General features: G+C 35.2%; 3 protein-coding genes across 5 annotated transcripts; 2 read left to right on the forward strand and 1 right to left on the reverse strand.

Annotated features, from left to right (window-relative positions):
- Window positions 1-376: 376 nt before the first annotated feature.
- Window positions 377-5467, forward strand: LOC18605558 (Myosin heavy chain-related protein). Its single transcript, XM_007038619.3, has 9 exons — window positions 377-622; window positions 713-913; window positions 1001-1123; window positions 1276-1313; window positions 1433-1535; window positions 1669-3888; window positions 4150-4302; window positions 4721-4860; window positions 4996-5467. Exons 1-9 carry the CDS (start codon window positions 551-553, stop codon window positions 5240-5242), a joined length of 3297 nt encoding a protein of 1098 aa, XP_007038681.3. The 5' UTR covers window positions 377-550; the 3' UTR covers window positions 5243-5467.
- On the reverse strand, window positions 1438-15781 carry SHOC1 (shortage in chiasmata 1). 3 transcript variants are annotated; one of them, XM_088804287.1, is made up of 11 exons: window positions 15334-15781; window positions 14582-14653; window positions 14385-14471; window positions 14220-14288; window positions 11590-13547; window positions 10068-10275; window positions 8761-9255; window positions 6487-8142; window positions 6236-6395; window positions 6053-6129; window positions 1438-2142 (listed from the first exon to the last, which is right to left on the reverse strand). In XM_088804287.1, the coding sequence occupies exons 1-9, from the start codon at window positions 15631-15633 to the stop codon at window positions 6297-6299; spliced, it is 4944 nt and encodes a 1647-aa protein (XP_088660413.1). In that variant the 5' UTR covers window positions 15634-15781; the 3' UTR covers window positions 1438-2142; window positions 6053-6129; window positions 6236-6296. The 3 variants fall into 3 exon arrangements, with proteins under 3 accessions (XP_088660413.1, XP_088660412.1, XP_017972859.2); XM_088804286.1 differs by lacking the exon at window positions 1438-2142 and having other exon boundaries at window positions 5759-6129; XM_018117370.2 differs by lacking the exons at window positions 1438-2142; window positions 14582-14653 and having other exon boundaries at window positions 5759-6129.
- A 2994-nt stretch (window positions 15782-18775) lies between these two features.
- Window positions 18776-21516, forward strand: LOC18605560 (low-temperature-induced 65 kDa protein-like). Its single transcript, XM_007038626.3, has 5 exons — window positions 18776-18901; window positions 19028-19255; window positions 19529-20014; window positions 20210-21136; window positions 21243-21516. Exons 1-5 carry the CDS (start codon window positions 18829-18831, stop codon window positions 21299-21301), a joined length of 1773 nt encoding a protein of 590 aa, XP_007038688.3. The 5' UTR covers window positions 18776-18828; the 3' UTR covers window positions 21302-21516.
- The last annotated feature ends 1858 nt before the right edge of the window (window positions 21517-23374 follow it).

A 23374-nucleotide genomic window follows, 5' to 3' on the forward strand; every position in this document is an offset into this window, starting at 1 on the left:
CTCTAAGCTCAGGTTAAATCGTAAGCTTAGCCCAAAAAAAAACCGGCCTTCTTTTTTGGGTGATGATGACAATAACAGAAGAAGTGTAGGGCCATCATCAGCCATGTATTTTATTTCGTTTTAAAGTTTGGCACCTCGTGCCTTACTGCAATCAAAAGAAAACTACTTCTGATTCCCAAACTTTTATTACTAGGATAAAGTAGAGTGTTTTGAGTAATTTATTGTAAAGAAGCTTCTTTATTACTCTGTAATGCCACTACATTTATTAATTTGACTTTGAGTCACCTTCCATTTCGCATTTTTTCCAACTCCCTGCAGCTTCTATTTTTCTAAAGTGTTACTAAAGCGAGTTAACAGACTGGAACATCTCGTTGCTCACAGCTGTGCAGAAACTATCCTTTAGTCCTGTCATAGCCACAAAAGAAGTCGAGTTTAGACAAACAAGTTCCAGATTTGCTAGCATTATTTTCAGTTAGAATCCCAATGCGGTGAGTGGGATTTGTAGTCAACCTTCACCGCAGAAACTGAAAGCGTATATACGATTAAAAACATGTTTAAGTCATGGAGGAGCGACAAGAAAAAGATCAAAGTTGTATTCAAGTTGCAGTTTCAGGCAACTCAGGTACGAGTCAGACAAAACTACTGATACTAGTTGAGAAATTACCAGTTAGGAGTTTAAGATCTCACCTGATTCTGCCATCTTCGTTTTCAGGTGCCACGGTTGAAAAAGTCCGCGGTAACGATAGCCCTGGTGCCGGAGGATGTTGGAAAGCCCACTCTGAGATTAGAGAAAGTCGCAGTTCAGGATGGGAGTTGTTTGTGGGAGAATCCTGTCTTTGAAACTGTGAAACTCATCAGGGAGACAAAAACAGGGAAACTGAGTGAAAAAATTTACCATTTCGTTGTTTCAACTGTATGTATAGTCTGGAATCCCTCAGCCTTTCTTCTCCATTGTTAAAGTTTCCACTGGTGTTGGCTAATTCCTTCTGAGTTCTTGCAGGGGTCGTCAAAAGCAGGTTTTCTTGGTGAAGCTTCAATTGATTTTGCTGATTTTGCAGCAGAAACTGAACCAATTACTGTTTCTCTGCCCCTGAAGTTTGCTAACTCCGGTGCCATTCTACACGTTAGTTCTCTCTCTCTCTCTCTCTCTCTCTCTCTTTCTATCTCCAATTACACATGGGTGCACTGACACAAAGTGACCCGTGCATTGTAATTCAATTGATCTCAAGAATCAAACATAGTCATTTGGTCATGAAAATTCATGCTGATCCACAGGTTACAATTCACAAAATTGAGGGAGATGCAGATCAGAGGTGATACAAACATTAACAATCTATCTCGAGTCATTCACTTTAACCTTCTTTTCCTCCCTCGTCTTCTTGCTCTTTTTCTTGTTCTATTTACATATATAAAATGCAATTTTAAATATCAGATATCTTGGAGAAACTGAAGGTTTTGCCATTTCCCGAGATGGAAGCCTACAAAGCCAAGACAACAATTACAGTGTACATGAAAATGACCAAAATTTCACAGAAGTAAGTCCCCACTCATCTGCTTTCAGTATGGTTTATCATGACAATAATTCGACTAAAGCATCCTGAAATTACTACCAGCAATAGATGGCCTTTCAATGCAACTTTACAATTAAATTGTCCTTGATTCTCACAGGATGGGCACTTGAATATGATCACATATCAGAATGCTGAACAAAATGGCAGCATTAAAGCATCGAATGGCTCTACAGCTACTGTAGCATCATACTGGGACATTGGTTCTGAACAACCAAGAAGGGCTAGTATTGGTCAGGACCCTGCCAGCTTCCTTTCACCGCTACGGCTGAATTCTATGCCTCAAAGGGGAGCAGATGCTGTCACAACTAAAAAGCAAACGCACCGGAGAACAAACACAGATTGGTCAGTCTGTTCAACTTCAGATGGAAGTTTAGTTGAGTCAGGTAATAGCCCCATAGACATCCCAAGAGAATGGCAAGAGGGATCCGACAGTTCTGTAGAGAAACTCAGAAGTGAAAACGCTCTTCTACTGAGGCAGGTAGAAGTTTCTGAATTAGAACTGCAATCTCTCAGGAAACAGATTTTGAAAGAGACCAAACGGACACAGGATCTGTCAGGACAAATTATCAGCCTGAAAGAAGAGAGAGATGCAGTGAAGACAGAGCTGAAACAACTCAAGTCACAGAAAAATACAGATGAGGTAGAAATTGAAAGCCGATTGCAAGCTGAAAATGAGGAGTCAAATGTTCTGCTAGAAGAAATTAGGCAGGAGCTGAATCATGAAAAGGACCTGAATACCAATCTTCGTTTGCAGCTGCAGAGGACTGAGGATTCAAATTCTAATCTGATTCTTGCAGTAAGAGACCTCAATGAAATGTTAGAGCAAAAGAACAGGGAAATATCTTGCCTCTCTAGTGAGATAGAAGCAAGTATGAATATTAAAGAGGTGCAGTCAAATTCCAAATGCCATATGAACGAGGCTGAGGATCAGAAAACAGTGGAAGAACTCAACAAGGAACAAAATGATGCTAATGAAGTACACATGATGAAGCATACAGTCACAGACCTGAATGCAGAGTTAGAGTTCTACAGGAAACATAAAGTGGAGTTAGAGATGCATATAGAAGAACTAAGCCAGGAAAATGAGGTCCTAAAACAGGAAAATTACGATATCTCTTCCCAGTTAAAGCAAAATCAGCAACAAGAATCAATCAAGGTGCAAAATGAGTACTCGGAATCTTTGGCTACCGTAAATGAACTTGAATCTCAAGTGCAAAGACTAGAGGATAAAATCAAGCAGCAGTCAGAAGAATACTCAGAATCTTTAGTTGCCATTAATGAACTTGAAAGTCAAGTCAAAGAATTAAAGAAAGAACTGGAGAATCGGACACAAAGGTTTGAAGATGATCTCAATGCCATGATACATTCCAAAACAGAGCAGGAACAAAGCACTATCCGAGCAGAGGAGGCCTTAAGAAAGACAAGGTGGAAAAATGCAGTTACTGCAGAGCGGCTTCAGGAAGAGTTTAAAAGGCTATCTATTGAAATGGCCACTAAGTTTGATGAGAATGAAAAGATGGCCCTGAAAGCAGTTGCAGAAGCAAATGAACTGCACATACAAAAAGGAAATCTGGAAGAAATGCTCCAGAAAGCTAATGAAGAGCTCGAACTACTTAAGGATCGGACTGGAATTGAACGACAAGAGCTTTCACATCAACTAGACATCAAAGCAAAACAAATAGAGCAAATGTCAATGGAACTTAATGAGAAGACCATGCGACTTGAACACACACAAAAGCAAGAGAAGGAAAAGCAAGAGGCTTTCTCAAAAGAAATCCAAATGCTCAGAACTGAGATCAAGAAGCTCACAGAGCAGAGAAGCCAATTTTCCGATCAGGCAAAAGAAAATGGAAAGCAAAGTGATGAAACCAAAAAAGTGAAGACATCAAGTGACAAAACTGAGATGCTGATACAAAGATGGAATAAAGAAAGAGATGAATTGGAGAAAAAAATTGCTTCAGCAAAGAAGGAAGCAGAGAAGGCACAGAAACAATTAATTAGTACAAGGTCTTTGAAGGATAAAAAAGAGAAGATGATCACAAATTTGAAGTCAGAAATGGAAAACATTCAAGTGGAGTATAATGACTTAAAACATAGCTTGATTCGAGAAGAAATGGAGAAAGAAAAACTGAGAAAACAGGTATCTCAATTAAAGAATGACCTGCAGAAGAAAGAAGAAGAAGCCAGCTCTCTAGAAAAAGAACTTAAAAATAATGGTGGTCAAGCTGCTGTCACTCCAAGGAGCAGCAACTCTACCTCAGCTCCTCAGGGCTCCAAGTCTATCACCATGTTGCAGAAGAAATTGAGGTTGCTTAAGGTAGTTGTTTGAACATGGCTTAGAAATTAAACATAGTATCTGTTATGTGTATGGAAAGATTACATATGGAATACAAGATATGTCAATTTTAACTAACATCAATGGTGGAAGTAAACCACATTGATATATAATCTGCCTTTTTCAGTCATAAAATGTTTACATTCTATGTTCTTCCGTAATCCAAACAACCAAGCTGATACAACAATTTTTTGTTCTCATTCATCAAATAGCAGAGATTAATAATTTCACAATTTTTTGCAGGATCAGATAAATCTCAAGGAAGCTGCATCGAAAACATCAGCTAATTCAGCTCCAGAGAAGGAAAGAAATCTCAGCAACATGATTGAAGAGCTAGAGAGCAGCATGGAACAACTCAAAATTTGTCATTGTTTCTCTGCAGATCATTGTCAAGAGGTTTGTGAATTACAATAATAAATTGCATTGACTAATATCATTTTGTGATTTCTTATGCAACTAGGCAGAAATATTTTAGTCTAGACATAGTTCATGAGGCAACCCTTAGTTAACTCCAAATGATCATAGAAACAATATTTCAGAGATTAGGAATACATCTCTACAGAAACAGAATTACCTTTTTATTAGAGAGTAATGATGTATGAGCAAAAATTCATTAAAAATGTTGTTCAAAACTATATCAATAAGTTAATGCTGCAGAAGTACATTTAATTCTAGACCCCCGGAACTCAAAAATTTAAGGCAGGTCACTTGTATCTCAGTTTTATCATTATTTGTAGATATGCTTCCAGTTCCACCCATTTAGTTTCTAGACTGTTACTTCAGAAGAATTGGATTACTGATGTTCAAAATACAGGAAACTATATCTGCTGGAATCTTTACCACAAATGTCACCAAATCTGAAGAAAGAGGAAAGTCACCAGACAACATCCTACATTCTAAAATGAACACTGCAGAAGGCATGTCTTTCTCAATCAGAGCAGTACCAGTTGAAAGGTATGAACATAAAATAAGGTGAACATTGATGTTTATCTTTTTGTCTCAAGAATTACAGCTTATTATTAAGCACTATCTTTACTATATATGGAGTTCATCAACTTATCATTTCTGTTTTCCTACTTCTCCAAACAGAAGGAAAGAAACTAAAGCAGAGAAAGAGCTTAAATGCTCCGCTTCTGGTACCAGCACTGGTGCTAATCTTGCCGAGTTGCTATGTGAAGTGGAATGTCTTAAGGAAAGGAATAAATCTATGGAGCGTGAGCTTAAAGACATGGAAGAAAGATATTCAGAAATAAGCCTCAAATTTGCGGAAGTGGAAGGTGAAAGACAGCAACTTGTAATGACAGTACGAAACCTTAAGAACAGCAAGAAGAACTAGCATGTTCAAAAATGCAGTATGTTTGACAAAGAATTCTAGGCAGGGTGAAGCAGCTGATCTTCTACATAGAAGATACAAGTGTGATACTTACATCAAAGTTCAATCAAGATATCCTTACCATTTGAAATTGTGAAACGGCATTTTCCTTTATTTCTTGCTCATCTCCTGATAGGAACACTGAAGAATTGGATTTAACGAACTAGGTCGAAAGTTCAAAAAGGTAAATCTTGATTTTGAGGTTTTATATGTTTAGATACAGAGACCCGATAGATATATAGGAACCCATCCAATTCCTTTTTCATTTTGCTCAATAAATTAAAACGTCAAATTAATTCTGTGGAAACAGAACTAACAAATCAAGCTAGTCTTTGTCCTCAGCCCTGGCACTTCTTCTCTTCAAGCTAACAACTGATTTCACTAAGATGGGCTTTTTTGTTTCTTGGAGTAAATAGTAATATTATTATCATAAAAATATAATTAGAACAAAGAATAAATACACCAACTACACAGCCAACAAGCCCAAACACATCACACTTGACATCAATTAAAGTATAAACATCAATAGATACTTATGCAGCACATTTGCAGGCAGGCAAAGATATATACACACACAGCTACAGAGCTACTAGCAGTGCATGCCCACCAATAAAAAGTTTCAGTTCAAAGATCAAATCATTTTAGTTTCAAGCATGGGGCTGCCTGATAAGCTTTCTTATAAATGCCTAACTGCCTATGGACTAGTCCGTTCAATATTTCTCACCAACTGAAATATTTGTAGCATGAGGACTCTGGTGTTGTGTTAGAGCTTACTCATTGAGCCCATCTGGACACATTCTTGAAAAAATCATGGCAAGTGCTGCAAGTTGATGGCATGTTTAAAGAATGATCTGCATAAAACATATAAATGTAAATAAGACTTGGTATATCTCTATATTATTGCTATTTTCTGACCAGACAAGAAACTGCTTCTGCACACTATATTCAAGAACCAACCTGCTATTCCACAAATGGTTCTACACCCATGTATGTTGCACCCCCCTTGTTTCCATCCCAATTATTGATTGCGGAGCTTTTTGCTCAAACCATGAGCACCTCCATCGCTCCAAACCAGCTTAGTTTGACTTCCACTTTCATTCATTGCAAAAGATAGAGTCTACAGGGGAACAGTGCAAAATTTCAATTGCAGACATATGCAGTGTATGTTTTACACATCAAATATGATACCAAAGGTAGTTTATTCAAACCTGTCTTGCTCTCTTATCAATGGGTGTCCGTGTTTGCGAAAGGGAGGATGACGCTTTTTCATTCTTAGATGAGTTGGATGATTGTAGGTATCTTTTCTGCTTCCTTTTTTCTAGTATTTTCCGAGGAGTGCTACTTCCTTGGTATTTGAAAAATTCAAGCATTGACGGACTTCTTCTCTTAGGAACTTTTGCTACATTTCTTGATATCTCAAAAGGTGAAGCAGATGTATCAGAAGGAAGATTCTGGTGATGTAATCTGCTCTTCTCCCTGATTCTGTTAAGAAATTCTATTGTCCAAGGTGAACCTGGTGGTGGATGGGCTGAAAGAATGGCCTTTGAGAGTGGTGTTGCTCTATGATTTGATACATCATTTTTGAGTAATGAATGTTTGCAAGCTGCAGAGCCCTGAGCTAAAACATCCCAAATGAGGTTTTCTTGGTTACTGAAAGGCAGCTTATCATTATAACCTGTACCTGGATTATCATTAGTTCCTTGGAAACTATCTCTAGGATATTTTACAGAACTCAATATATCTGAATCAGTGCTGATCTCAGAAACATATGGGAAAACAGTGCGACTGCCTTTTCTGAAAGACAATTTTCTAGCAATTTTAGACTTTCTTGTAGAGTCATTTTCAATCTTCGGCACCATAGAGAAGGGAATAGAATTATCAAAGGAAGAGAAATCCTCACCTGACATTGGACTGTCAATGAGGTCAATAACTTCATCTAGAGGGTCCTCATGCCGATTTTCAAACTTATTGATGTTCTGCCCGTCCAAACTGTTCAGCATAGCCATATTTTCTCCCTGACTGTGACCCCAAATATTATCTTTCAAAGGTACACTCAGTTTGGGCTTTTTTGCTTCATTTAATATCTGAGGACCTTCAAAGATGTGAGAATCATATTGCTTCGGCACTTCAAGGCTCAAATATGCAGGTAAAGCAAATTGCTGCTTTTGATCAAATATATAGTTCAAAGATGAACTGTGTTTTTTGTAATCCTGAAAATCCTTGGAACCTTTAGACATCCAAGAATTATATGGCTTTGACAGACCAGAAGGATTCAGGAAGTCATCTGTGCATTGGTTCAAAGGCTCAACATGCAGCAACTCATCCATACTTATGCTGGTTTTATCAGGGTTATTTATGTGTTTTCTTCCTTGTTTTCCTTCAGAACCAACATTAAGATCACACTTGTCAGAGTCAGGACCAGAAGATACCGAAGAAGAGCAGTCTGTCATTATGGATTTTGAGTCCTCCCGCTCACCATACTTGCACAAAGCACTGAACAGAGCAACACTCTCATCTGGTACACAGTAGTTTTGGACTGCATGGATCCTGCGTTCATGTGACCACTCAAGGAACTCAATGAGCACTCCTCCTGAAGAGAGTATTGCATGAGCTGTCAAAGGATTAATTGAAGGAAATTTTGTGAGGAATGATTCTGCAAGAGTTTCTGAATCAGGCATCTTAGGATATAAGCCCCTGGTCATCTTAGCAGCGTAGTCAATGCAGTTTAATATAATTTCATCAGTTAACTCAGATGAATAAGAACAAAAGAGCTGGAAGTCAATTCCCAAACTTGCTGCTGCTGCATAGAGTCCAGCTGAGGATTCCATTACAGTAGAAAGGAAGGGAACTTCTCCCTCGAAAACCTAGAAGAAAAAGTACCCACAATATATGGTAAATCAAATTGCAACAACAATAATTTTAATATTTTAATAAAAAGAGTTCAAGAATTTTCATCTTTTCAAGAGTACTATGTCTCATCTTGCACAATAAAATGAACAAAGTTGTCTGCCCTAAGATTTATTTCAATTTTCAACCTAGGCTATAAGAAAGTCCATACTTCTAGTGAACAAGCAACAACATCACCTATAACTACTCGTAGCCAGCTGACTCTGACCAAGCCAGCAAAAGATGGCCACGAATGCAAATAAGAAGCATTTAAATCTATTTTGAAATTTTTACTTTTAAAATCATTTTTTTAGGTCATCATTACTTTTAAAATCTCTGATATACAGGCAAGACAAGTAGTGAACAGAAGTATATAAAAATATTTCACCAGAGATAAAATAGCCTACTCCAACCATATTGATGAAATTAACAGAAAGGTACTCCAAGCATAGACCTAGAGTTTTCTGGTTCTAAGCATCCCAAAGAACTCAGAAACAATACCTGACATCTGTTTTCTTGAAACTTAATTACTCTCTTGTCTAATGAGTTAGGATATGAAAGTCAAAGTGTCAAGCTGATGAAAGGTATGAAATTACCAGGAAACAGCCACTGAAAGTAAAACTCAGCAATGTCAAAATATTAGTTGCAATATTCTCAATCCACAATGGTAAGCATGAAGATGCTGCATCTAAAGTGGCAGCTTTTCCTCCAATGTTTCTGCAATCATACCACACTAAGCAAATTGCAGAACTAATTATGACATCCACAGGCAGATTTAAATCACGTTCCACCACTTGAGCTCCTTCTTTCTCCATTGCAAGAATCTTTTGATATGTACTTCTTCTGGATACAATCATTTCCTTGTCAAAATTTTGCGTGTTCACAACAATTACTATGTCCATTTTTCTCTGCTGAGTTTGCTTGTTTTCCACGGCAACTGGCAGAGGCATAAAGTGAGCTTCTATTTTATCCACACCCTCGACAGATTTCTTATTATACTTGGCTTCAATCGGTACAAAGTTCAGTAGGTCCTCCAACTTCTGGTAATTCACATTATCATCCAGGGCCAGGATTGAATGAAACTCTCCTTCCTAACACATGGGTACAGTCAGCAGTATGTCTGTGATCACCACTATGATTACTGACAGATGAAGAGTTATTTGCGGAAAGAATTCACAACATAAGACAGAGGCAGCTCATGCCAGTCTCAGAAAATATTTTTGCTAGAAAGTTTGGAACCTATCTCTTATAAAGCAGTCAAAGTTTGGAGGTTATTTGATGTGTATAAAGAATTTGTAATTGTTCGTATTCTTAATGATAGAAAAGGATATTCACTGCAATGGCTTAACGCCAATTTGTTGCAATTCAAGCACCTATACTGTAGCGACTAGCAAGAAAATCACAAAACCAAATTAGTTATACACTCCAAATTCATTCTAGAAAAATTTTCTCAACTTCATTTACACAAGGCAACATGCCTTAATTCACACTGAATATTTCAAGGGGGCAATCTATATCTGTTACATGCAGTATATTGTTCCACCCATTCACCCCAGTCACGTATTTAATTTAGCACTAAATTGATTTTTCATTGGTTGATATAATTTAGGATATATTTTGAACTCATAATACCCTCCATTTCTTGAGCTAATGCCTCAATAAAACCTCTTAACAATATAATTAAAATCAAATGTTTGTCATCTGCTCTATAATTTATATTCAAATTTTATTCTACATGACAATAATATGCGAGTCTGTGAATGAAACTAGAATTACAGAAAAAGTGGCAAAGGAAGTTAATTTCCCAAATTAGAAAAAAAAATGTTAATTACCTACAAGTACATAAAGTAAAGATACCATCAATGAATGAATATGTGAACTCGGTAAGAAAGGCGAGACGTACCATCAACTTCTTTGTAGTCTGGGGCACATTAACACCTTGACAGAGTGCTTTAGATGCACTAGAGCCATCCAGTTCAATCTTCACAAAGTGAAGATGATTCAAGCCAACCAACTCAGTGGAAAAGGAAGACACTCTAGATGAACCACACGAGCCTCCATATTCCACAATAAGGTTGAACTTGTTGAATGGAAAAGATGCAGAAACATGCCTTGAGGAGAAAGGAAGAGAATATCACATATAACTTCATAACACCACACAAAGTTTGAGCAGATGGGCCCACCCACTTCAGATTTTCAGCTTTAGGTTTTCATAATGTGCAATGTGCTGTATTCTTAATCTCTTGGTTAGAAATTCTAAAATGTAAGAACACTCTAAGACTAACAAGTAATTGTGCTAGGAAGGCTAGAAGTTGGATAAATACTTAGACAAATATCCCACGTGCCTTTGTTCCGGGAAATCATGCAATTAGTCTACATAATTTAATATCTATCCTAAAATTTGTTGAATTTTAACAATACCTCCCAATTTCACAAAAATGCGGTTAGCATCTTGTATTAGGAGGCCAACATTCTAGATGTGGCATAACCATCTTATCTTGGAATATTTGTGCATGCAGAACATATACAGTCATGTGGCCTGGTCAAGTCATCTATCCTTTAATAGTCATTAGCTTAGATAAGTACCATATAAGTAGAGAACTAGTGATAGGTCATTGAATTCATGAGTACGCAACCACATTGATGGAGAACTTATATGCCAATGAGGTTAGAAACACGTATAATATCTCTGGACTCAAGTTCCAAGAATTTCTTCAATAATAGTGTAAAGAACACCTTGCTACCTCAAGCCGACCCATGATTACATATTGAAATTGAAACATTTGTTATCTTTCATATATCCTGTAGTACTAATTAGGTTGGAAATTTGAGTTTGATCCCTCTACTATTTCAATTCAGTAGTTTTAGTATCTCTACCTCAATTTTAATGAATTTAATCCTTACACTTTTATTAAAAATTGATTTCAAGATGTAACAGTGGTAAAAATTTACCGTCAATGTGGCATTTTGGTGATGAGATAGCATGACAAGGTGGATTAATTTTTTGACCACATAGCACATATCAGTCCAAAAAATCATATTTTACTTCAATTAAATAATAATTAACTAAAAAAGGTTTTTAGCAGTTTCTTATTAACAATAAATGTTATTTTATGCTAATCTTTGCCACATTTGACCCAAAAATTCGGGTTGACATGACACATCACCAACAAAAACATCACATGACCAAAATCAACAGTACAATTTTAATATTTGTTATCAATTGTCCTTAAATTGACTTTTAATAAAAGTTTACATTGAAAGTGTAAGGATTAAATTCAGACTTCGACCTAAAAATTTAATTCAGTCAACATCATATAGCAAAAAAATAAGATACCATATAGCATCAAACAAACAAACTGAGTTATTGATAAGCACTTATCAGATAATATACTGCAATGTATTAGAGTACTTTTGGAACTTACTCCTGAGACACCAACCAACAATCTGAAATCAGCTGAGAATCCATCTTATAGACATCTGATGCATTTGCACTTGTGCAGAAACTTGATAACTCATTCCATGATAGCCCAATTGACATCAACAAACTCTTCAAGGACCACCAGAAGACTTGCTCTGCCAAAATCAACACTTTTGAACTACTTGGACTGATGTTTGACTGTAAAATTCCTTGTATAACACAGAGTGAGGGGTGTGATCTGGTTATTTCCGTGTCAACCTTGCCACATGTATCCTCAATCAAGGAATGGAGGAAACTTAGTCTTGACTTCAGGCAGCCAAGGCTTTGACATAGCTTGTCCACATATAAGCGAGCTGCATGGATGCCATAGAAACACATGTACCAAGCCATTTGCTTAATTGCACACAATGTCACAAATGCCATAATGTCTTCATCTTTATGAGAAGTCGTTCTTCGCACCATTTTTTTCTTAATACACTCCATTAACTTTTGCTTTGGAAGGCTAAGCAATTCAAAATTATCTGCAGGTAAAAATGAGATTAACTCTGTCTCATTCTGCAGGATAGCCAGATAGCTCTTTTCAAACTTTTCAATTAGAGCCACGATATCATCTGACAATTTTATATTGTAAACCATGATATCCCACTGCTGCAATTTTACACCAGTGGATGCACATGCTTGAACTGAAGGACCAGATGAAACATTGGGTAACATAGCATTTGAATCGAATGCCACAGCTGTAGGTCCAGCACTTTCTCCGGCACTACCTTTTTGGGGATTCAAGAAAAAATCAAGATCATTGAACTGTGACATAGACTCAAATAGCAATGAAGCCCTCTTGGCATCTTTTTCTGCTAATTGTTCTGAGTTACCTGGTTTTGGGCATCCGTTGTCTTCTAAATTACCTGACACAACTGCCATAAGATGACCATTAAGCATAGCAGTGCTATCATAACTGACATTCAGTGCTTCCTCATATTGTTCAGTAGCCGATTCACTTAAAGCATCATCTGAGAAAATGAATTCAGATACTAACTTCCCATTCTCAAAAGTTTCCTGATCAAAATCAATGTTGTATGAGTCTATCTCCTCTACCATATTCTGAAACAAAGAATAAACTTTACTGTTGCATTTATCTTCTTCCAAAATATACCAGTCCAAGTAGATCCCATCAGATGCAGATAGGGGCAGTAACTTCAACTCAGACAGTAATTCCTCAACAACCGTACATGTTGACCTCATCCTTCTGTAATCAGAGAGAACAGGTATAGGCAAAGATTTGAATGTTTCATCTACCAGCACAAGTTCATGACTAACAACCAATTCATTGAAACTCTTTAAATTCATGTCTTCCCTGAACATATAGTCACATGCTTCAGGTTCACGGGTCATTTGTCTGTTCAGAAACACCTCAAAATTTTGAGATGAGTCCACATCAAAAATCTGGAATTCCTCAAAAATGACCAGGCTCATGGGCAAAAAACAATCAGCATCATGTTTAGCCATATAAAATTCAAAATTCTCATCAACTTGAGGAGTTTCCACCACGCATATAAGGTTCATGTCCAGGAACATCTCTGGGAATGCCAGCTCAGGTTCAGGAAATTGTTTTAATAAACAGTGATCAGAAAGAAACTTGAAGATATCATACCCAATAGAGCCCAAGAGCTCCTTGCTGGCAATGAGTACATTATTTTCTTGAGTCCAGAGCTGGGTATCAATAGATTCAAAAACAGAAGGATGTACATCATCCAGAGAATGACTTATGATGCCCAGACTTACTTCATCCACCTCCAAAAAAGGAAAGGTGTTATGCTGTAAAAGCAACAGATCCTCAAAAGAACTATCCTCTTCAAGCATATAATCATTTTTCTCCATGTTGTACTTTGAAGTAACATATTCAACTGAATAAACTGATTCTTGAATCTTGTTAGAATACTGCACTATAGGTTCTGTCTCATCCTGAAGAAAGATCCAGTTCAAAAGAGACACCAAATTATTCTAAGAATTTTAAGGATCATTAAAACTCCATAAAACAGTGAGATTAATATTTCTCCTTTAAAACACTGCAGGTTTTTGCTATCAGCAAGGCTTTTCTGTTTGAACAGAATCAACTGAACATGATTAAACATCTTTCTAGATACTTAAACAACATTGCTTCACTTTTCTTTCTTTGATCAACATAGATATCTCATTTGCATCCAAGTTTCAAACAAGTAATACACAAGCCAGATATGACTAATGCTGCATGTAGGAAGCAAGTGAACAATTAAAAAGTTAGAGGACATCTGGAGGAACTACAGATCCATCAGTATACTGAGCAAATTAAGACCGACCTGTCAGGACTTTTGCATGTTAAGGCAGATATATAAAACCTGTCTAAAACACTAAGGAAACCATTAAACTTTAGCACTATATCTGAAGAAAAGAAATTAACCTTAGGCAAATTAGAAAGAAATAAACTTTAATATTCATTATAATATTATGATTCACCCAAAGATTAGGAAATCTATTGTTCTGAATCCACTAGGAAAGAAGGCTAAGGCTAAGGAATTTGGAGGAAGACTGGAAAGTCCAATTCTAACATATCATATGGAGACTTAAAAAAATTATAAAAATAAATTAGATATTTACCTGATTATTATCAATCTCTGGAATTCCAGAGAATGTCTCAATCTCTTTCTCAGAAAAGCGAGCATTATCCTGCAAATAAAAATATATATGCATGTAAGTACAAAATTTTTAAATAGTTGCTCTACTGAATCAACTTTCATACATGCAATAGACATTTCATTATACCAAGAAAGTATCCAGCTCTGGTGTTTCAAACAGGATCACATCAAACCTTTGCACATCCTTATCATCAGCACTGGTTACATTATCCTTCTGCAGTGGCACAAATTAAGCTTTATGCAAGATCCTAAAGAGAACGAAGTAAAAGTGAACAAGTTTAGCATCATTTGAGAAAGCTACTTTAATGTTTTTGGACATATAACCTCCACAATTTCAGATCCAAAAGTTGTCTGCCTCTGTGCTTCATTTCTCTCATTACAAACCATAGCTTCTTTCTGAAAGCCAAAAAATCATCTAGAGGTAACAGGACAATAGTAGGGAAACAGCTGCTGGATTATAAGGATATTTCCTAAAGACAAGTTTCACTAGAAAAAGGAGGCCAAAAAAAAGAAAAGAAAAGAAAAGGCATCCAGTTGTAAGGAATCTCAAATATCTTAATTTTTTTCATCAACAAAATATGTAAAATAATGTTTTCCATTTCTAATTTTCCGAGAGAATCTCAACTATCTAATATTCATATTAGTTTTAGTCATTGATTAAAATATCTACGAAGAAATTGCCTATAATTGCATTTTCACGGTTTCCTTATCAAAAATCAAAGAGTGCAGAATCAGGCATTAAAAAGGTCAATCAAATTCAAAAGTACTGTTAAAGAAAAACAATATACATGATTGAAACTATTTTGTTTCAATTAAGAAAATAGATCTCATAAATTCTTTTATTGAAGGGTTTTTAAGCATCAACAAGTCATCGAATCAATAAAGAGAGCGCTCTCAATAAATAAATAACGTAAAACTGGAGTCTCATCAACTGAAAATCCAAAACCGAATAAATGCTCGAGAATAATTCATAGCGATTTTCATACTTTACATCAACATCAGAAAATTTTCATTTGAAATCAAATAAAAATTAAAATCATATGCAAAACTAAAGAGAATCGAACTCATCGCTTTACCTCAGAGAACCTGGCTTCGACATTTCCAATTGGAGACCGAGTATCCTCCAAATCTCTGAAATCGACGTCGATGAACTGAGGAATTGTGTCGGACAAAAACTTTGAGAGAGCGGCATCGATCGGCAATCTGTCGGTCTCGAGAGGTACGTTGAGAAACGAATCAAAGCGGAGAAGCTCGTCTTTGAAGGTAGAAAGATGCCAAGGAGGCAACTGAGGGAGCGGTAGATTAAGGAAGCTTAGGGTTTCGGTTGGAGATTGAGATGAGGTGAAGTAGTCGGTATTGAGAAATCGAGTTCGCATCGCCGATGGTTTCTGAGTTTTGTTACAGGTGAAGAGAGAGTGTTTTGGGAAATAGAATTTAAATTGGCGCCCAATATTTGATTTTATTCTAACGGGAGGCTTGCCCGCTTGCGTGGATGGCGCGCGCACTTGCGAATTGCTTCCTTTCCTTCCTTCGTTCTCTCTAGTCTCTTCACTTTTTTCCCAAATATACAAAATCTGGAACAGATTCACAAACTGGATCAAGGTGTCCTAACCCAAGGCGGCTAGGCCTATGAGCTCTGATTGGGCCTAACCTTGGGTCCAGGCTTTCAATATTATATCCGTTACAACAGATTTTTAATTATTAGAATAACAAAGTTATTTTATAATATATTCATATTTTATTTAAAATTTATTATGTATTAAATTTTAATATTAAAATTTATTTTAATATTATTGTAATCTTTTATGTATGAACTATTCTTTATGGTACACTTTTTTTAATTTTACTTTAGTTTGGACCATATCTAAAATTTGGTTTAGATATTGATGAGTATTTGATGCACAGTGTTAATTAACAATTCCACTAAATAAGAAATTTATTGAATTAGTGTTTTTCTTTTTTAGTTAAAAGGAAGGTCAAATTAATCATTCTAGTATGTATTAAATAACTCATCAAACTACAACAAGCATACAGCATCATAATATGCATATGTATAGAGTTGTCACTTACTACTTGTTAAAATGTTAATTTGAAATTAATGTCAAAGATTGGATATTCAAATTAATATCTTTTTAAAAAAAATAAATATCATCTAGAAGCAAATATATGTACACCACAATAGCGATTAAATTATGCTCCTCACTTGATTTTAAGTTTTAATTACTATCAACATGAAATCTAACACACTACAAAAATGTGTCAAGCACATTTAATATATTAAAATCATCATAATCTCATTATGATAAATTTGATAATTACAACAAAAATTTTATATAATACTGCAAAATGTCACAAAAGCATTTGCAATAATTTTAACGTATACTCTTGTCGTGAAAAGTAATATCTATGCAACAAAAGGTTTTATTTGGTAATCTGTTCTAAGGTATGCAAATGATAATATTGCGAAAGTATATATAACAATTGTTGAGTATGTACTTGTTGCAAAATACGTTTTATAATAAGATATATGGATAATAAATAATAAATTCATTTTTATAAATAATTATAACGAGGGCTGGCATTTTTTAATGAAGTGTAATAGATGACAATGCACTACCAGCCCCAGGTTCCAGAAACATATAAAGAGGTCAGAAGTCGGGAGACAGGCGACAGGAGTCCATATCCAAGGCTAAAAATTCAGGTGCTTTTATGAACAGGAGGTGTCGTGGTCGTAAAAGTATCTCCTGTAATTGCAGAGTAGGGGTATATGTTGCCGAATCCAACAGCAACACGCACCCATTAGATCAGCGATACAGATTGATGCTATAGGAATATATGTGTCGGATACGCATGTACCCTTCCACACCAGACACTTACTCTTTACTGATAGAGGTGAGTAAATAAGTGAATTGAGTAGTTTGATTTATCGTACTTAAAAATATCAAATAGATTAATTATTTTTAAAAAATCGATCAAAATTGATCAAATATAAAATAATATCAAATCAATTAAATATAAAATTGATTTGATTGGTCCAATTTTGGACCAATAGATAAAAAATTTATCACTATTTTTTTACAAATTATAATATTAAAATTTATAAACTTCATCAATAATTATATATATATGAAATTAATGATATAACTTATATGTTATAATATTTTATATCAAAATTTGTATAAATAATAACTAATTATAAACAATATATTATAAAATCTAAAGTGATAGCTAATAAACTTATTAAGTGTAATCACATAAATAAAGTTTATAAGTTGTAGTAATACTTATGTATAAATTAAATATATGTATATATAATATATTATTTTATTATATATATAATTAATGATACAAATTATAAGTTAAAATATTTTATATCAAAGTTTGTATAAATAATAATTAATTATAAACAATATGTTATAAAATCTAAGGTGATAACTAATAAAGTTATGAAGTGTAATCATATAAATAAAGTCTATTATAAGTTTATAATCATGGTTTTGTATAAATTAAATTTATGTATATATAATATATGATTTTATTTTATATATATATATGAAATTAGGGACATAACTTAGATGTTATATTGTTTTATATCAAAGTTTGTACAAATAATAACTAATTATAAACAATATGTTATAAAATCTAAGATGATAACTAATAAAGTTATTAAATGTAATCATATAAATAAAGTTTATTATAAATTATAATAATGTTTATGTATAAATTAAATATACGTGTATATAATATACTTATACAATTATATATATATATATATATTCATAACATTTTATATTACGAAATATTACTAAAGTGTAATAATTAGAACATATTAATATGTAGGATATTTAATATCATATATTATAATATTAATATATAAATTATATCATTTAAAATATATAACTTGTAATTTCACGTTAATACAGATTTATAAACAAATACATATAACTAATATTAAATTATTATGATTATGATTTATATATGTACATATAATACCCTAATATATTTTAAATATATTATTAATTAAGTTTACTATCAATTCTTCTTAATATATATAAAAATTAGTTTAGTTTTTTGGATGAATTGATCTAAAAATTTTAAAATCGAGAATCAATCAAAATATCAATTAAACCAAACATTTTGAAACAATTGATTCAATAAATCAATTATACTGAACCGTTTACCCAAATAGTATCTAAATTGGTTTTGCTCAACTTTACTTATTGGACCCTTCTCCCTTGAAAGCAGTTAGGCACTCACCGTACTTATACAAGCCCAAGCAGTTCGTCGTTTTAACGCGCATGCTAATGTTAAGATGATTATTTCATAGCATAAAACGAAATTAATGCCACGCGTACTTGCAAACAGGAGTTACGTGGCAGGAAATGGAGGCCTGACGGTGGTATTACGTGTGCTAATCTTATAGCGCCACCGCCATGCAAAGGTGGCAAAACCATGCGTTCTGGCCCTCTCTATAAAAATTCGAGATCTGTGCTCTGTTTTCTGTAATTTGTTCGTTTAAAGGTGACGGTCGAGCAGTTTCTCTTCTCTGCAAATCACTGTTAATTCTGATAATGGATACTCAAACAGCCTATCCTCGTGGCTACAACCAGAAGCATGATCCCAACATTATTGGGCACCACCACGGTGAGAGAAAACTTCAAGTCCTTCAAGTCTTGTAACTTCACCTTGACAAGCAAAGGATACTTGTATTTCTCTGCTTTTATCTAAATGTAAATGCATTCTAACCTTTTTTACCTTTTTCTGGAGAAGGGGAAGACAAGCATCACCATGAGAAGAAATCAGTTTTGAAGAAGGTTAAGGCAAAGGCAAAGAAGATAAAGGACACGATCACAAAACATGGGCATGGTCACAACCATGACCATGATGATCATGGTCATCAGTACCATGAGGGGCATATCCCTGATGATCATGACCTGGACGGGGGAGACGACGATAAAGAAGAAATTGTTGATGATCCAGAAGTTCATAGGCCACCAAGTATGTTGCCTACTGCTTTAATGCATCACCCTTCCCCCGTTTCTTTATATTTTGTCCATGTAGTACAAATTGGCAAACAAATATGATGGCTAATTTTATTTCAAGAAATTTTAATCAAATGTTCTTAAATTGGTAATCTTTTAATCATTGCTCCACAAGCATTCCTTCCGGTCAAAATGAGAACAACGGAAAGATACTATATACAAATATTGCAATTTTTATTAGTGATTAGGGGAAAGTGCCTCTAACTTTTCTGTTTTGTCATTTTTGAAGTGTACGAGTCTGCCGCTGCTAGAGTAATTGTCTCTGGACAACAGAAAGACTTGAGCCATGCTGGAATTACATACGGGATGTCAAAAGCCTTGCGTCCCGATCCTCTAGCACCAAGAGACAGCTCTGAAACTTTCTATTCTGGAAACGACAAGACCAAATACTATAATGATCCAGCGATGAGTTCTGTTCCTGGCCTGAAGGCGCTGGCGACAGAACAACCAAGGGTTAACTCTTTGAAGACAACTGTCACGGTTGAAGAACCTCTAGCGCCGCAAAACACACCTATGCCTCGTACTTCTCATCAGAGCAAAGATGCTAATCCAACTAGGACATTTCTTCATGGGCAAGAGGAATATCCCGGGCAACCAAAAGTTAATTTGCAAGGACCAAAAGGGTTGGAGGAGGACCCTGCTGCTCCAGAGGACACTCCTCATGCTTATACTACTACAAATTATCAGTCCAAAGTCACAGATCCAACTGGAAAAGGTTAAACCATTTTAGGCTAAAGACATCAGTTTATTACTTGCGCATTAGCTTCCATCATTCTTCTTTTAGCAGTCAATTATAATTCAGAAAATTCATCAAGAGATTGGCTTAATTAAAAGTGTTGTTATATTAGAGATTTATTAAATTGTATTGCACTTGAACTGAACAAATTATTTGTTCTAACATATGTAACAGGTGGAGAAGCAACAGGGATAACTCCAATTCTTCATTCCTTAGATAAAATGAAAATCTATGACGAGCAAAATACAGGAAGAGAGCAGAACTTACCACCTGGAACTCATCATAGGTCATCAAAACTAACCTTCCCCATGGGAAGCCATGATCAATTCTCTCCTGAACCAACTCCCGCAATACCCATCAAAACCCCGGAAAAATCCCCACTTGTCTCAGAAACCATGGAGACTACAAAACCTGAAGAGCACGTACATAACATCCCATCTGATAAACAGTCAAACCTGACCAGTTACTCTGAGAAAATATCATCTGCCACCTCTGCTATTGCAGGTAAAGCAGAGTCGGCCAAAGACACGGTAGCTTCAAAGCTTGGATATGGTGAAAAAGATCAAACACCTGCAAATGAATCGCATGAAGGTCAAGGCGCAACCAAGCTAGCATCAGCAGTAGATTATGGAAAGAAAATGGCCGTAGCTGTCACTGAAAAACTAAGTCCAGTGTACGAGAAAGTTGCGGAGGTGGGAAGTACCGTTGTATCAAAACTACATGGCCCTGGCACTGGGACTGCCAGCGAAGTTCATACTGAGGTTGAAGAGCAGGATGAAGGAGTGTCAATGAAGGGCTATATTGCGGAAAAATTGAGGCCTGGTGACGAAGATAGGGCGCTGTCAGAAGTCATTACAGATGCTTTGCATAAACGAAAGGAGGATCCTGAGAAGGAAACAAGGCCAAGGGAAAAGGTGATAGAGTCAGTGGAGGTGTCAAGGCGGTTGGGCACAGGGGATGAGAGAGACGAAAGGGCAGGTTCAGGCTCCGTGAACAGTCCCACTACGGGCGTTGTGGATAAGCTTAAAGGCGCTGTTGGTTCATGGTTTGGTAAAGGTGAAGAGTCACCGGGAATTCAACAGGCACATGGTTCCTCATATGGTAACCATCTATGCGACTTATTTAATTAATCTGACAGAATGGGCTTAGAATCTCATGATGTAGTTTCTTGCTAATTTGTTGATTTTTTTTCTCCTCCCTGTATCAGGTAATGAAGGTTTTTCGAGTTCTACCGGCGAGCGAAGACTTCAGGAGTCGGGCAATTGATTCTTCAAGAAATTACAAAGCTGGTACAATGGTCTTTACCCCTGCGTGGCGAGCATGTTTTTGTAATAAAAGTGAATCCTGTACAGTACTACTATCATTCTGTCTGTGTAGCTATGGGTCTGTGGCCTTAGCTTCACGTGTGTTTAATTGCTGTTTAGACTGAGACACGTGTGCTTCCAGTGTGGTATATATAAATAATTGCTACAATAAACAAATCTGCAACGATCTTCATATATATAGCGGTGAAATTCTGATTAAGAACTCCAGGCTTAAGTAGCAGTGGCTTTGAAAAAAAGATAGTACAACAAATTCCAGGCTTTGTCAGCAAAACATTGTTTTACTTTGTTTCACTAAGAAACAGATCTTTTTTTTTGTGTTCTTTAGAGTTTAAACTTCTTTGTATTTGGACTTGAAGGGACGGCGTATGGCTTGAAACTTGAAACCAAGGAACAAAAAATATATGCTTAGGCCTTGGTTAAGACTTGGAACTGGGAACGCCTTGCTAACCTTTGGCTTTTCTATTTTGGCGGAGGGAGGGCGTATACTTTGTTGGCCGTCTGTTGATTAGATTCTTTGGATTTTGTCCCTACTAACAGCTTCTGGCACGACACGGAGAAAACGGGAGGAGTGTATCTTTTCCTCTCCTTCACCTATATATTCTCTGGCAATTCAGCTTTTCTTTTCGGTGGTTTGGAGTTTAGACTCAACCTGGTAAGCCCAAGTTTTGGCCCAAAGACTTTGAAGTTGAACTTGAAACTTACGGGTAATGAATAAAAAGTTAAAAACACGTTGTCATGCAGGAATATGTGCAATAAAGTTCATGATCACAGGTCACTTAATTGAGATGATACGATAATTAGATATGAAAGATTTGGTTAACTAATGCATTAAAATCATTGGTTGAAAGACATATATTTGAACAATTACAGGAAGAAAGATCCTCAATCAAGAAAGGAAAATAAGTTTGTTTTCGTATTAAGTACCCATTATTTGCACAGTTACACCCATAGAATACCTGTTTTCTTGTAGGAAGAGGCACATCATTTTGGTTCTCTTTTGAAGTTTAGAGATGGCATTTCCAAATTAAGATTTTAAATTCAAATAGATAGTAATTTCTTTTTAACAAGTTAATAACAATGACATTAATGTGTTTCAAAAACTAGAAAGTAAAAAAAAAAAACACAACAAATGAAGGGTAATAAAATTAAACTTTAATGACATTAAATTATATGTATATTTATTCTCAAATATATATATATATATATATTTGAGATTAGACTCAATTTATATTTCTATCTTGTATTTACTGAATTAAATAAGTTATTAAATATTTACTAAAATCTGATATCAATATTTTATTCGAAACCAAATTAATACAATAAGTGACAAAATAGTAGATTATTGGTCTAGTTTTTTTAATTTTATACAAAATAGATAGATTAATAATTTAAAAAATAACTAGTAATACCATCTTTCAAATGACAATCAAATCAAATTTTAGCTATGGAATTTCCTTTGCAAATTAACTTGTTTCGAATGTTCAACATCTCTTTTTTTTAATTTAACAAAGTTAAGTTCATATGACGAGTCTTTAAATTGTTGGGCTTGAAGCTTATATTTGTTAGCAGCAGGTGATCCATATGTAAATATATATATATATTATCTATAACATATATAAAAAGAAGATCTAAAACTGCTTCTAGATTCGACTATGTCACCATAAAGGAGTAGAGATTCGATGAGTAAGAGTTCATGATAAGTGGAAATAGACTTACAATTGAAATGGTTTAAAAGGAGAAGAATCATGTTAAGCCCCCTGACCAACGGGGATTGGAAGAGATTGAACTCTAGGATCTCATGTATTTTTAATCATGTCACTCCCTCTTTTATTTATTATTATAATTTTGGAGAAAGCATATTTCTTGTCATTCTTTCTGTATATGTATAATTAGATAGAGTTAATTACAAAAATAGAATAATTATATTCTATATTAGATATAAAAAAAGAAGGAAAAAATTGCTTATGCTTAAGTTTAAATCTAGATGAAAAGATGGAGCATTTTGGTATATACC

The sequence above is a fragment of the Theobroma cacao genome, chromosome 3, assembly GCF_053813885.1.
Source record: "Theobroma cacao isolate CCN51 chromosome 3, ASM5381388v1, whole genome shotgun sequence".
NCBI classification, from domain to species: domain Eukaryota; kingdom Viridiplantae; phylum Streptophyta; class Magnoliopsida; order Malvales; family Malvaceae; genus Theobroma; species Theobroma cacao.